Source organism: Montipora capricornis, chromosome 12 (genome assembly GCF_036669925.1).
Source record: "Montipora capricornis isolate CH-2021 chromosome 12, ASM3666992v2, whole genome shotgun sequence".
In the NCBI taxonomy this organism is placed as follows: domain Eukaryota; kingdom Metazoa; phylum Cnidaria; class Anthozoa; order Scleractinia; family Acroporidae; genus Montipora; species Montipora capricornis.
In genome coordinates, this window is record NC_090894.1 from 39,449,938 (window position 1) to 39,464,937 (window position 15,000).

At 40.4% G+C, this 15,000-nt stretch overlaps 1 protein-coding gene across 1 annotated transcript in view; it reads right to left on the reverse strand.

Moving 5' to 3' along the window:
• The window catches only part of LOC138027895 (DNA polymerase alpha subunit B-like), a 36,997-nt gene that overhangs the window by 18,194 nt on the left and 3,803 nt on the right, over positions 1 to 15,000 (reverse strand). The window contains exons 2-8 of the mRNA XM_068875515.1: positions 13,567 to 13,694; positions 13,185 to 13,282; positions 7,043 to 7,094; positions 6,520 to 6,635; positions 5,155 to 5,357; positions 1,684 to 1,772; positions 1,172 to 1,327 (exon numbers count right to left, since the gene is read on the reverse strand). Of these exons, the coding sequence (XP_068731616.1) occupies positions 1,172 to 1,327; positions 1,684 to 1,772; positions 5,155 to 5,357; positions 6,520 to 6,635; positions 7,043 to 7,094; positions 13,185 to 13,282; positions 13,567 to 13,694 (842 nt within the window). The remainder of the gene's footprint in view (positions 1 to 1,171; positions 1,328 to 1,683; positions 1,773 to 5,154; positions 5,358 to 6,519; positions 6,636 to 7,042; positions 7,095 to 13,184; positions 13,283 to 13,566; positions 13,695 to 15,000) is intronic.

The window sequence follows — 15,000 nt, forward strand, 5'->3', positions numbered from 1 at the left end:
ACTAAGATCAGCCCCTTAAAATGATTGACAGAACCAAAAATTTACAAAAACCATGATGCATGATAAAACGATTTTTACTGTATCATTTTTGTAATATCTGGCGAAAATGTTCAGTTACATTTTTCAAACTACATACTTTAATTACAAATGGGGCACTAATTGCTTTGTCTTGATTCTTGACAGGTTAGGGTTTGAGGCCTTGACCTCTCTCTCTCAACAAATTGGCAGTGTTTTTCCAAACCTGGCAACTGTTTTGCAGTCAACCATAGTTGTAAGCAGAGCCACAAAAATAACCAAACGAAGGAGTCGTGACAACTTTTGTGAACAGGCTAATAAATACCCTGGTTAAAATCAACATTCACACAGCTAAAAAATTATATGTAAGACTTTGTAGTAATGTCATTGGATCCCCACTGCATATGTAAACAGAAATGTTGGACATAACAAAAAAACGTTTCAGAAACCTGCAGTCCTTGTGATGAACAACAATAATGAAGGATTTAGGTACAATGTATGACAGCAGGAAGTACAGTATTTTTGATAGTTTGGGTTTGTTCTGTTAAGCCATATGACATGATGGCAACTATATTTTGGTTACTTACGTGTAAGATGTTTTCAATAAGGTTTTCAATAATTCTATAAGGTGAGTTGTGGATGGTTTTTCTTCTTGTTCTTTAATTCAAAGCATTCTTTCAACCAGTTTAATTAAGCACTTCCATTTTCAAAGCCCTCCTGAGCCTTGACGGGTGACATGAGGGGAAGTACAAGTTTTAAAAAACATTTCTGCCTACTGAAATTGAGTTTGTACAATGAACAAGAACATCCAAGATTTTGCCATCACTTAAACCTAGTAAGTCCTTTACAAACTTCAACTGGAGTTAATCATTTTTTTCCGTAAATTACTGTAACGACAGTGGCCGCTATCACACTAGCGACTGATTATGTGAAATCAGGACTGAATTGGTAACTGCACCTGAGTTTCAAAGGCATGGTCTATCCATCTAATGTAAATCAGTGACGAGGGAAATTGGACCATGTATCCATCTTGAATTCACACCTACACGGAAAATGTATCAGATTGGTTACCATCTAGATGGATTATCTGTCTCTAGTGTGAAAACGTCCAATGATGATGGCCTTGGTTACTGCATTAATTTAATTGAGCAACTACCTGGCCTGGAAAAAGTGCAAACTGTCGTACTTCCGAAAGGTCTAACTTGACCCTTGTTCCTCCTGACAGCTCCTGAGAACCTTCTAAAAGTACAGACTGCACATTCAGTTTTCCATTTGAATCACAGCAGATTCGGCCAATGACGGGGACTTCCTCCTTCACATTAAAAGAAATAATTCCTTTATTGCACAAGAATATCTTGGGTATTTTTTTTAGAAAACTCCACCATCTTTTCAATCAAATCCCTGCAGTAGCTGTGCCTCTAAAGTGTTTTGATGGAAAAAGTGAATTTCAGCTTTGATTTTCCAAACCTTTATTCCAAATCCTTGGAATTGATAGAGAAATCAACCCAATTATTTTTTCAACCAATCAGGAGTAAAAAAAAAGCACCTTCAGCCAATCAGGATCAAGTTATTACGCTCTCTCTCTCTCAGCCAATCATTGTTACATAATTTTGCCCTTTAGTGATAAGACAATACAAGATTAAAGAAGATGACTGAAAAGCAACTGACCTGAGATTGAACAGACAAGTTAGAAAACTCCTCAACCTTCAAACTTTGTTGTAGTTTTTCTGCCATATCATCAATAAGATCACTAAGTACTGAAAGAACAACAAAACTCTATGATTACTGTACCTACAGGGTTTTCTTTAAGGTTTTAAGTAGCCGGGGTTTTTTTGCAAAGTAGACAGTTGTGGGTCCGGAGGACCCATACGATGGGCTTTTGCCCATCGCTTCTAGGGGTGTCCGGGGGCATGGTCCACCGGAAAATTTTTGAAAACTGGATGCCGGAAAATGCATTTCCTGGCATTTTGGGCCATGAAACTCAGACATTAGAGGGATGAATCAAGCTGCAATAATACTATGAAAACCATGTTACTTAAAGAAAGACGAAGCGACATTTCAATAATACAACCCTATAAACAAAAAGTTGAGTGATATTTTTTGTATCTTTTTGGTGGTTTTGCTGGAGCTAACGAGCATGGCAAATATTGCCACTTGACAACTTGTAAACATGGCACATACTTGAAGGGCTAGACCAGCAAAGGCTTCTGATTGGTTGTTAACTAAAGAAGCTGATTGGAGGATACTAATTGGCCAATGGCGTAAAGGATGTTTCGATCCTGTTTAGGTGTGAAGATGACACACATTCGTTTCATTGTGTAATTAGCGGGAAAATACGCTTGCGGAACTTGGTTGTAGTAATTTCGAAAATTGAAAATCACTCGAGCGGTTTAAGAGTGATGTAGTTTTTTCCGAAGAGTTTAGGAGTTCCCTAAAGCAGTGAGAGTTGATCAAGAGTGACGTTGGATAAAGATCCGTTGTCATGTTGAAGCGTAGAGATGCCCTCGAGAGGACGAGCACTTACGCGGGCAAGTAGGATTTAACTCCGAGAAGCGTTACGTTCAAGTGTTTAAATAAAGTCTACGAGTCCTCAGCTTCTACGTTCGCTATAAATGATCAACTGAAAGGTTCGAAGTGAAAACGAAGGAGCGGTTAGTGAATAATCAGAGGCTAGTTTTGATCCTCAGTTGAGTTGTGGTAAGAGATGCGTGAACGCAGGCTGAGCGTGTTGCTAGCAGAACATCATATGTAAATTTCCTTCTGGTTTGAGAACAAACCTTTTGAAAGTGCTTCTTTGTTTACAAGTTTTTTTGTGATTGCGGCGTGATTAAAGGAAGTTTTCCGCGGACTAAAACGTCCTTGAGTGATTTTTCCTTCCTGTAAGATACAATCGGGGGCTGTTTAAAGATATCGAAATCCAATATGGCGGACAACAAATCATATTGTTCCTACTTTCCCGCCACCGCAGCAAGATTTTTTCAAAACGAGTCTCAAGCATAACGTTTTTAAACTGCCCTTGAGTCAAAAGTCTTTTATGTGTTTTCAGAAAAGATAGGCACTGCAAATTTTTATTTGTATTGAGCCCAAGTAGTTTAGACCTCATAAACATCATCTCCTCTACATGTCTTGACTCTTCAAATAATGAAAGTAGCCGGCGAACCCTGACAGAGAAGTCGGCGAACTTCGCCGGCTGCTGGCTCTTATATACAACCTTGACCTACATTTATCAAGTAATTGTGACCTCTCACACAAAAACGTATACAAACGGTTTTGTGTTAAACGGGCAAAAACCAATGGCTAACCAACGGGTAGCTAACAGCTAACGGCTTTCTCAACGCCTTCAACGGGTGCGCAAAAACTTTCAACAGGTTAAAATTTTTCCCAACAGTTTGTGCTGTTTTTTTCCACGCCTTTTCACAACGCTTTCAACAGTTTGCCGAATGGCTTCATTTTTTTAACGGTTCTTTGTGATTTCCAACCCTTTTCAACACTTTCAACGCTTTACAATGCTCTGGAAGAATATTTTCAACCCTTCCCGAACAAGGAGCTGAACACCTTTAGTTTAGGTAACCAGTGGAGGCATGATAATCTTTATTGGAGAGCGCGTGGGAAAGGCTGACATTACAAAACCTTCAGTGGCTAGGAGCACAAAATGTCTACAGCACTGCTACAAAATTACACCCCTCCAGGTCGAAACGAATTTGAACTTCACCTCTCTCTCATGCACCGTGTCAATTTCTCGGCTGTAATCAACGTTATTTGGCATTGACATGGGAAAGGCTGATATAACAACCAAACGCCACAAGTGGCTGAGGTGCATGAGATCAAAACATCTAGAGCGCAGCTAGACAATTCCAACACCTTGAGTCCAGACAAAATCGAACTTCACTCTTCATCTCAATTGTTTTACAGTATATCCATGTCAATTATTGCAAATTGGCAAAGATCAGGCTTTGAAACTTCGCGTGATTTTTGGCGTTACATAACCCCACAATAACTCCAATATGAAGAAAAAGTATGTGGAAAAAATCAGAGAGCGAAGTGCACTCAGCTCCCTTCGCTCGCGAGCCGATTTTCTCCACCACAGAACTTGTTCACAAGGTGATAATTTATTTTTACCATGCTCTCAATTATTATTCCTTGATTTAAACAAACAAAATGTTCCCTGGAATTAATTAAGTCTTTATTAACAAGTGACTGAAAGACAACTCACTGCTGAGCGTTGCATTACCACATGCAAATATCAAACACCGCAGTACGTATGCAAATTTTAGCTTGATCAAATTGGTAAATGTTGCATGACACTGCTCTTGTCAATTATTTCAACAAATCAAAGGGTGCAATTATTCCAAAATTTCGGGTGAAAATTAAATGAAACGGAACCTTTTTCCAGAAAAGATTTTCAAAAATTTCAGACAACCTGTTTCGTCTTCCCATAAAGTGAAAATAGTGATATTCTATTACAAAAACTATAAACTGTCTTTGGCGATAATGATCTAGTGTGTCCACTGTTATCAGTCGGTTCGTGTGTGTCACTTTTTATAGATCCTAAACATTCATGCGTGTTTACTTTTGTCTCACTCAACAGTAATATATAAACCCCAGCTGGTGAACATGCTAGTCTGTTTTGAAGAATGCATTGACTTTTCATCATCAACAAGTTGTCGACCCCACAAGGGGTAAGGGAAAAAACACCCACGGCTTTTTCCAACGCTTTGGGACAAATATTTCCAACTGCTTTTCTCATCGCTTTTAATGGGTAAAGGAAAAATCCCAACGGCTTTCTCAATGCCTCCAACGCTTTAGTAAATGTTTTCAACGGGTACACAACGGCTTCAGCCATTTAATGGGAAACCATTAGTGTACGTTTTTGCATGAGAGGTCACAATAAAATAATTAATATTATTATTATTATTGTCAAGTTCCATAAGATATAAGGGGTCTCGGACTAAAATAATGATTTATAAATAACAGGACAATTTCAGAGTTACACATTAAAATTCAATGTGCAATACCATTCTACAAACCCCAGTAAGGACCAATAAAGCCTTTATCACAATGTCATTGTAAAACTGTCAAGACCAACATTACTTAACGAAACATGGATAATGTTGTAAATGTTGTAACAAGTTTACTTACCAACAGCTTTCTCTGCCTGTTTTTGGAACATGTACTTGTAATTTTTCACTAAAGCCATTTCTGGGTTTGCATGCTGTACTGTCAGGCCGGATGTGGGAATGTGTTGTCTGATAACCTGCTCAGGATCAGCACCACTTGGATTAAAGGTAAATACAACCTCTCCAGAGTTGGAACGTGAACCATACTTTACTGATGGAGTGGCACTGTTAAAAGCAATGGGTTGTACCCATAAAATAACTGTTATTTCTAATACATGTATGTTCCATATGGTGTTCTTATTTATCCCAAAGGTGATGCTCTTGCTGTTGACCACAGTTTTGGTATTTGAAAAGGATGTGATCAGTGTAAACTTACATTTTAAAGAAAGTTTAACTAAAATACAGTAATTTAAATGATATTTCCAATCGTACTGGTGATTAAATGAAATACTATCATCACATCTTAAGAGTGTACAGGGGCACAGCTAGAGGTGACTGGGGTGCCTTTGACCCTTGCTCAAACAAAAGGACGCACTACAAAAGGCATAGTGCCTTAGGCACCTGCAGATGATTTGTAAATCAACTGAGGATGCATACAGAGCTCTGCGATAAATTGTACACTAAAAAGCCCCTGATGGCAGCAATCAATCCCCCTTTTACCATGTTGTCTGATACATGTAATCTGCTTATTCAAGGTGAAGCCAAAAATAGAGTTGGCTTGGCCCTCCCCTTTGGCTAAATGCTCATTAGTGAAAGTGCCATGTTTAGTAAAACACCTTCTGAATGCTGACGGGACAATCTGGTAACTGGCCTAGTACATGTAGGTAATTAAGACACAGAGCAGCCCAGAAGCCCTTTGAAAATAATTATTATCTATGCCTCTCGTGTTTCAAATTGCTTCTTGTCAAAATAAGCATTGAAAGATTTACCATGCGTGCGTTGTGCCCTTATGGCATGACGTCTTTATTCCGTATAACTATTTGGATCAGTTTTGTTTGTGTAACTCTGCCTTTAAGCAGCAATGTACAGACTTGGGCAGTCTGATGAGACAGAGGTGGCCATCACCTAGACACACTTTGTTGATGTCTGGATTACACTTTTTAAGTTTTGTTAAAACAGCTCCAAAGCCATGCTCACATAAAATATTAATTTTATGAAATGTTAAATATTGTCTTTCAAGTAAAAACCCAACCATGTGCACGAAAACTAAACCGCAACCAGTAATAGTAATTAATTTGTGGTTTTATGTCACTTCTGATTGGTTGCTGCACAATGCAAAATGCTTAAATAAAATCAAAGTGTTCCTGATTTTCAGATTCACACTGTCACTATCATGTATTTGTTTTGAATTGTCAACCTCCTTTCATTTGCAACTCATAATAAATACCTCACAGGAGAGAAGGTGGATGTAGAGAACACAGCAGGGCTGGGGCTTCGTCCAATAGATGTGTGCCTTTTATTTATTGGTGCTTCTGGAGTTGTATGTGGCCTTTTAACAGCACCCTTATTTAAGAAACGTAATGACAAAATATTATTTTCATTTTTCTTTTCTCTGCTCAATTATAACAAAAGAAAACAACAGAAAACATATCTTGACACAATACAAATCTATGCTTGCACATTTTCTACATTTCCTCCCTTGGTATTTTGGTACAAATCTGAACACACTACAACTATGTGTACTTAGGATCATAGGAAAGCTCTCTACAAAGACTCTTGCTTGATTTTGTCAAGATTGATACTACCCTTACAAACTTGAATCTTTGCAAGTTTTTTACAAAATTTATTCAGGCATTAAAAGTGTCTCAAATCTCCATAGAAGATTTTCAAGAGCTCTTCGTCTTAAAAGATCTTAGTTCCTTGAAAGTTTTTAAAAAATCCTCAACAATCCAGAAAGATCCTAGACTGACCTTTCCAGGAGTTTGGTAGCATTCAAACAATTGCTCATCTTCTTCATTTATGCTTTATATGGATTTTTGTGTCAAGGTACCAACTGAAGCATTATCCAACTTTACGACACAGGACGAAACTAAGTTAATCAACGACTGACATGTTTTATTCCTTCTCTCCCCAGTCCCTATTGCGCACGGCCTACACAGTCCAAAGTTCACGCTAACACAACATCTCCCCTTTCCAAGGTCACAAACAACTTTTTTTTAAAATCACAAACAACTTAAGGTTCTCATCTCAGACAGCAAACAAAAATAAGAAACGATGACTAGATCTTGTCTGAGATTTAAAACGGTTTGTCTCCAGGAACTGGTGTGATGTGTGATCGATTCCGTCTCACTGTGCCTCTACCTGTCTCAACCGTGTAGGATCTTGGTGTTTCTGCTGCACTGGCAACTGTTCCCGTAACTGTTCCTGCGGTGTTCTTGTCATTAATGTACACCTGGGTGCCGGGTTGTAGTGGCTCTAGCGGAACAGATCTGTGACGCTGGTTGAAGTTGGTCCTCAATTTGTCCTTGCTCTCTGCTTCTTTTTGACGCAACTTGTCGATGTCAGGCCAACTTGGGGCCAAATTTGTATGAAAAGTTGGAACGGTGGTCCTGATTTTCCGTCCCATGAGTAGCTCTGCTGGCGAGTGTCCACAAGCAAGTGGGGTAGATCTGTATGCTAACAGTCCCTTGGTTGGGTCTTTCTCTTTCTTCAGAAGAGACTTGGTAGTCTTCACTGCTCGTTCAACCTCGCCGTTTGCCTGTGGGAAGCGGGGACTACTTGTTGTATGTTTAAATCCCCAGTCCTTTGTGAATTGGGTAAATTCTGCTGATGCATACTGTGGACCGTTATCACTCCTGACTTCCTCTGGAATGCCGTGTCGTGCAAAGATCGCCTTGAGCACTCTGATAACTTCAGACGATTTGGTTGTCTTATTCATTGCCGCTACCTCTACATAGCGAGAGAAATAATCAACCACTATCAAGTAAGTGATGTGATCGAGTTCGAAGAGATCAGTTGCAGTCATTTGCCACGGACGCTCAGGGAAGGGTGTTGGCATGAGTGGTTCTGGCCTGATTACTCGGTGCCTTGCACAGATTTTACAGTTCTCCACCATATCTTGTATCTGGTATATCTTAAACCTGGCCACCAAACAGAACTTTTAGCTCGCTCTCTGCATTTAGTTATCCCTTGGTGTCCTTCGTGTAGCTTGTCGAGGACTTCTAACCTCAGGGATGATGGGACAACAATTCTTGATGATTTCAGCAGTACTCCTTGAACTACACTTAGCTCTCCTCTGTCTGACCAATACGGTTTCAGTGCGTCATGAAGATTAAACTTGTTCGGCCAGCCCTCGAGGTAATAATCTTTAATCTCCTTACAAATGGTGTCTTCATCTTGAGCCTCCTTGATTTATAGTAACTTGATGTCTGACACAGGGAGTGAGTCAAGTACACTGTCGAGATATATGTTCATCTCTTGTTCCTTTATGGAGGTCTCACACTCAGAACTGGTTGGCTGGATTCTAGAGAGTGCGTCAGCCACGCACATTTCCTTTCCAGGCACAAGGATGACTTCTTTCAAGTGGAAACGCATGAGGCGCATCCAAAGACGCTGTATCTGAGGAGGGACGTCATTCAGTGCACGCTTTGTAAGGAGCGGCACCAGTGGCTTGTGGTCCGTTTCTGCAATGATGGATTTACCCACGATGTAGTCACTGCATCGCTCACATGCCCAGGTCAAGGCAAGGGCCTCTTTTTCGATTTGCGCATAACTACACTCCACTGGGGTGAGTGCTCTGGATATGAATACCACTGGTCTCCAGCTTTCATCATCTTGCTTTTGAAGGAGGACCCCACCCAGTCCAAAAGATGATACATCAGCAGAAATCTTTGTTTCTCTGTTGGGATCATATAATGCTAGGACTGGTGCTTTTGTTAAGCTAGACTTGATTTCTTGGAAGGCTTTCTCTTGTGGCGGTCCCCAGATCCACTGGCTCTCTTTCTGCATCAGGTCACGAAGAGGTTTTGTCTTGTCAGCTAAGTGCTCTGTGAACTTGCCCATATGGTTCACCATACCGAGGAATATACACACATCATGAATGTTGCTTGGTGCTGGGAGGTTAACAATAGCTGTTATTTTGTCTGGATCTGCTTCAATTCCGTTAGCACTGACCACATTTCCAAGAAACTTGATCTTTGGGGCACTAAAAATGCACTTGTCGATATTGAGTGTCACGCCTGCTGTGGACAGGCGGTCTAAAACTGCTTTCAATCTTCTGTCATGTATTTCCTGGGTAGGGCCATGACAAAGGACATCGTCAATGTTGCATTCAACTCCTTCCAATCCTTCAAGGATTCTACTCATGCACTTTTGGAATTTCTCGGAACCTGAGCTGATCCCATAGGGAAGAACGTTGAAGCAATACCGACCCCAAGGTGTAATGAAGGTGGTTGTTGGTCTTGAACTTTCTGACAACTTTATTTGCCAAAATCCAGAATTTGCATCCAGTTTCGTGAAGTACTTCGCTCCTGCAAGCTTTCCTAGGGTGACATCAACTGAGGGTAACGGGTGATTCTCGTGCTGTACATACTCATTTAGCATTGTGAGGTCAACACACACTCTTACTTGACCATTAGGCTTGGGGGTCACTACCATTGGCGCACACCATTCCGTTGGTTGCTCAACATGTGAGATGACTCCAGTTTCAAGCATCCTTTGAATTTCCTTCTTGGTCTCAGCATAAAGTGGCATTGGTACTTTCCTTGGCACTGACAAGGCGAAGGGCTTTGATCCATCTTTGAGCTTGATGGTGTACTCTTCTTCCATTTTTCCCAGACCAGTAAACAGCCTTGGATATTCGTGCATTACTTTTGCCTTGTGGTCGTCACTGGTTAACTCACACACCCTGCTTATGAGTTTCAGGTTGGCTGCTGCATTCCTGCCCAAGAGTGGTCGGGCCAGATCCTCTACAACGTAAATATCTTCTTCGATGGACTTAAGTTCATTGGTAAGACGAGCTCTGAACACTCCCTTACAGTTCATTCGGTATTTGCATGGGCCTAGTAGAACCTTGGTGGTAGGTTGTAACCGTGCTTGGCTCAATTCGAGAAAATTGTGGCGTGGAATCACTGTTACGTCAACACCACTATCAAGCTTGAATAGCAATGGTTTTTCATTCACCGATATCGTGGCAGTCCATGGTGTCTTGCTATTGCTTTGCACTTCGTCTAACTCTACTATTTCACCGAGGAAAAATGATTCCTCAGTCTCAACTTCAAAAACAGTTCCCGATTTTGGATTTGCTGAACTCTTGCACGCTTGTGCCCAGTGCCCTATCTTCTGACATTTTCTGCACTTAGAAAGACGGGCTGGACAGACTTTCTTTGGGTGTGGCTTTCCCAAGCATCTTGAACATTTTGAAAGCGTGTTGTTTGAACTTGAGTTTTGGCTTGAATTGGGTTTTGCCGGAGAGTTTTTGGTAGGAAATTTCTCCTTTTTCTTGATTCTTCCTTTAGCGATACTGTCAACTTCCACTGATTTCGATTTAAATCCACCATCAAGTATGCTTTGTTGGTGTTTTACCGATTCGCGTTGTCTTGCCAGGTTTGTAGCTTTTTCTAAAGTTCACTTCGGATCGAGTTGTAACCTTTCCGAGAGGTCGCGATTTCGTAGTCCCACAACAATGCGGTCTCGGATCAATTCGTCTTTCAACGCACCAAAATTGCAGTACCTCGCAAGGCCATACAAATCTGTGATGAAGCTGTCAACAGATTCCCCCTCTCGCTGGATTCGGGAATTGAATTTCGCTCGCTCGAAGATTACGTTTCTTTTCACAATGAAGTGGTTCTCAAATTTGCCTTTTACCTGATTGTAATCATTTTCTTCTTCAGTTGTGAGCTCAAATGAAAGGAAAATGTCATCAGCTTGATCGCCCATTGCATAAATTAACATGTTTACTTGGTTTTCGCCGCTTCGCTTTTCGAGGCCAGTGGCTTTGCGAAAGCGTTCAAATCATTGAATCCATTTCGGCCAGTCCTCCGGCTTGAATGAAAATTTCGCCGGTGGAGGGACTTGAAAGTTTGCGACCGGTTGGATTTCTGGTGCGGCTTCCAGTGCTTGAGCTACGGGCGGTGGATTTTGCTGCGAGGAAATCGCACCGGGGGAAACCTCGTGCTCGGCGGTTGACATGTCTTTGTCCTGTTTGTCCTTTTTGTTTCTGCTTTCCAAACAAACTCAACGGTTAATTCACAGTTCGATGGAAGCGTAGCGAAGGTTCAAAGCTAATGTGAAGATCCCACTTCTGACACCATGAAGCGTTATCCAACTTTAAGACACAGGACGAAACTAAGTTAATCAACGACTGACATGTTTTATTCCTTCTCTCCCCAGTCCCTATTGCGCACGGCCTACACAGTCCAAAGTTCACGCTAACACAACACCAACAGTGATATTTGGTAAAATAAATTTATTCTGGCACCATGCTCTTAATGTTCTTTTTACGTAAAAGATGTACCATTGACTGCACGCACAGGAGCACTGCCCATAACTTAAAATACTGCCCTAACCTAGGCACTGCTTACATGATTGTACTTAGTTTCACTTGGCCAACAGAAAACTCCCTGAGGAGTTCTTACAGTCAAACCAGGCTGTACATTACCCTTGCCTGGAGACAGGGGATAGTCACAGAGCTTGTGTGCAGTTTATCATACTCCACAGATTGATGATAACAAAAGTTCTTACTGCCCTTTAGAATGAACCTCCAGCTGGTTGACTGTGAATGAACTGGACCCTAGTGCAAATATGACACTGTTTCCTTGGCATGCATACCATAAATTATGGCAACAAAACGACTTTGTACATTTGTGCCACCAGTATGACCCCTTGCAAAGCAAAGGGCAAGGCAGTTGTAGGCAAATTGGTATCAGACATTAAATATCTTGCAAGGTAGGAAGCACATGAGCATGTTCACACTGACCAGGACCAGAATTTTGAAGAACTATTTTAAGAAATGTACACCCTCTTCAATGCAGAGAAGACAATAGCCTGCATAGCAGGCAGTTTCGCGAATTTTAGACGCTTCTTTCCACCAGGCTTGACTATTGAGTGATTAGTTTTTAGTTATGGCCATGCAAAAACCTGGAACTCGTCACAGATGATTGGAAATGGGAGGTTTCGGAAGAGGTGATTGTAGGCGGGTTCTCACTCCAACTGCTTCCCCCTTGCTTTCTGGTTTGACTTCGTTCCAGCTTTTTGAGCGACCATAATTAAAAAACAATCACTCGAAAGTCAACCCCAGTGGAAAGAAGCGTCTAAAATTCACCAAACTGCCTCCTACACAGGCTAAGAAGACAAGAACTGCACAATACCATCCAGAAAGTAATGGCATGGTAGAAATGGACGCAATACGATAGAAAGCATGTTGTTGTTCAAAGTATGTTTATGACCACTAGCTAGACTGTGACGTCTGCATGCCTTTGGTAATTATGGCAAAAAGATCCAGCATCCTTTAGTCAACCCAAAACACAGTGTTACATTTTGTTTACCCATGAAGTTTGTTTACATGTAACTGTTAATCATGTCAAATATGGTTGTGAGCTTTGCCTGCCAGAAGTAGTTTCTGAACATGTCAGAAAGCTAAGGCCCACTCCAGACAAATACCAGCAGAGCTAGAAAACACTTGTAAACTACATGTAGCTGCCCCGAGACAACAGAAAGACTGCTATGATCAATACGTTCCTGGAGAGGAGATTGGCAAAGGGAGTGTCACAGTATCACACAACCATTAATGGCATCATGTCATCGTTATGTAATGAGTCTTGACAGACAATAAAAGGCGAGTAGAAAGCATAACAGGGATACTGAGACCCAATTTCTCAACTTTTTTAATAGTAACTTAGGCACAAAATTATAAGTGTTTGTCTGAATAAAATTATAATTCAATGATTTGCTGAAAATATACACAAAAATTACACCAATATCAGAAAAAAACACAACAATTTTGTGTTCTCAACTTTCGTGACAGATTAGCTGGGTAAATGTACTAGAGCCATACCCAAAACTACTTTGAGAATAGAATTTGCCACTTTTCACTATGAGGGAATCAAAGGATACAGTTCATCAATGTTATTTTTATCAAACATTAAGTGCTTGGTGTCTTCTTGGTTTATGCTCAACTGCTTCGAACGTTTCCTCTCTTTTGGCAGGCTTTGCTACAAGAAAACAATCAAGAGTTTACTTCACCACACCCACTTCTGGTGGAGTTACAATGATAGACTGATACTTGACTTAATGTTAGATATCTCCACCATAATAACAAGCTTCATTTAGGAGCTTGAAATATTTATTGTAACCAATACAGTCGGATTTGCGACTGAATTTTTTTCCTTTGAGACTAAAATATCTGGAGAAGTTTCACCTTCGCTCTTTGGAAACAAAAGGGTTAAGCAGATTCCACTTTGCTACTACTTGTGCTTTTCTCTGAATTACAACCTACCTTACGCTCAAACTCTACCAGAGTTAATAGTGTAGGTTCGTGATTACAGCCAACGCCTGTTGCATGGGCAATCCATTCTTCAACCAACTCAGAGGGACTCAGACGGAATAGGACACAAAGTTGTTTTACTACCCAAGAAAACATAAGCAGATGGTTGACATGAGCTAAGATAAATTATAAAGAACTCAGTACGTAGCATAATAGTGAAAAACTGTCGGTCACATAGTCAAATAAGCCAAACAATAATAATTATTATGACCCATAAATGCATCAGACAGTCACATCAAGCATCAGAGATAACAGATGAGAAAAGGGCCCTGTGACTGTGCAATGTAGTTTTAGTCTGAAACCCACAGATAACCTTTACTCATTAACGCATTGACACCTCAAACACCCTAGGACACCTCCAATTGCCAAATAAAATTGTCTGGTGTTAGACAGAGTAAAATCTGTTAAGAACGGTGCCTACTAAATTGTTATTGTGCATACGTTCTGCGCATCTACAGATACTCGGATTTCTTATCGCCGATGTTTACTGATGCAGGGATATTAATTTTTTGCGCGGTAGAAGACTATGCAGATCTTTGTAAGTTTTCTTGGTATCCAAAAAGAAAATTGGGGGTAACCATGCATTCTTTAGAGATATTAAGCTTCAATTTGAGAAAGAATGCCATACATTGCTTTGTATTTTAAAGCTTTTTACAAATATTGTTCATGAATTATCTTTGAAAAATGCGTGGTTACCCCCAATTTTCTTTTTGGATTTCAATAACACTTGTTAACCCATTGACTCCCAGAGGTTCCCCATGGATGGGTAAAATAGAACATTTGGCGTTAGACAGAGTAAAATACAAAGTCTGGCTGGTTTAGGCTAGTTTGGACGTTAAAGGGTTAAGATTTACCTTTCCTGCATAATCACAAATCGGGGAAAAAATACCTTTGAATTAATAGGCACTGTCCTTAACTCTTCAATTCTTGTATTTGAAAAAACTACCGGTAAATACACTGTACTTTGATACATCATTGTGATGGCCAAACAGAATAGCTACAGTTTTATCATAATAATTAACCTCTAGTACTAGTCCAGAGGTACAGTAAATTGTTTTATTATATCTCTCAGATAGTACGCGCGCTGTAATTGGCTAAATTAGCGGGCCGTATTCTACAGTATGGCCCGCTAAATTTAAAATTTCGACAAAACATCATCTAGCGAGTTTTTCATGTCATTTCTGTTGCATACACTTGTACTGAAAACTGTTTGAATCTTGCAAGCAAATATTTCACAGCATTCTTTGTGGCAGTTGAACCTTCCGCTTCACTTTCACTAGTTTCCTTGCCCGCGCGCCAGTTAACCTCAGAGATATAAATAGTTTACTTCATAGAAAGTGCGGCGTACGGGGTTTTATGCACGAGTTGTTTGTGTCAAAAACCCGA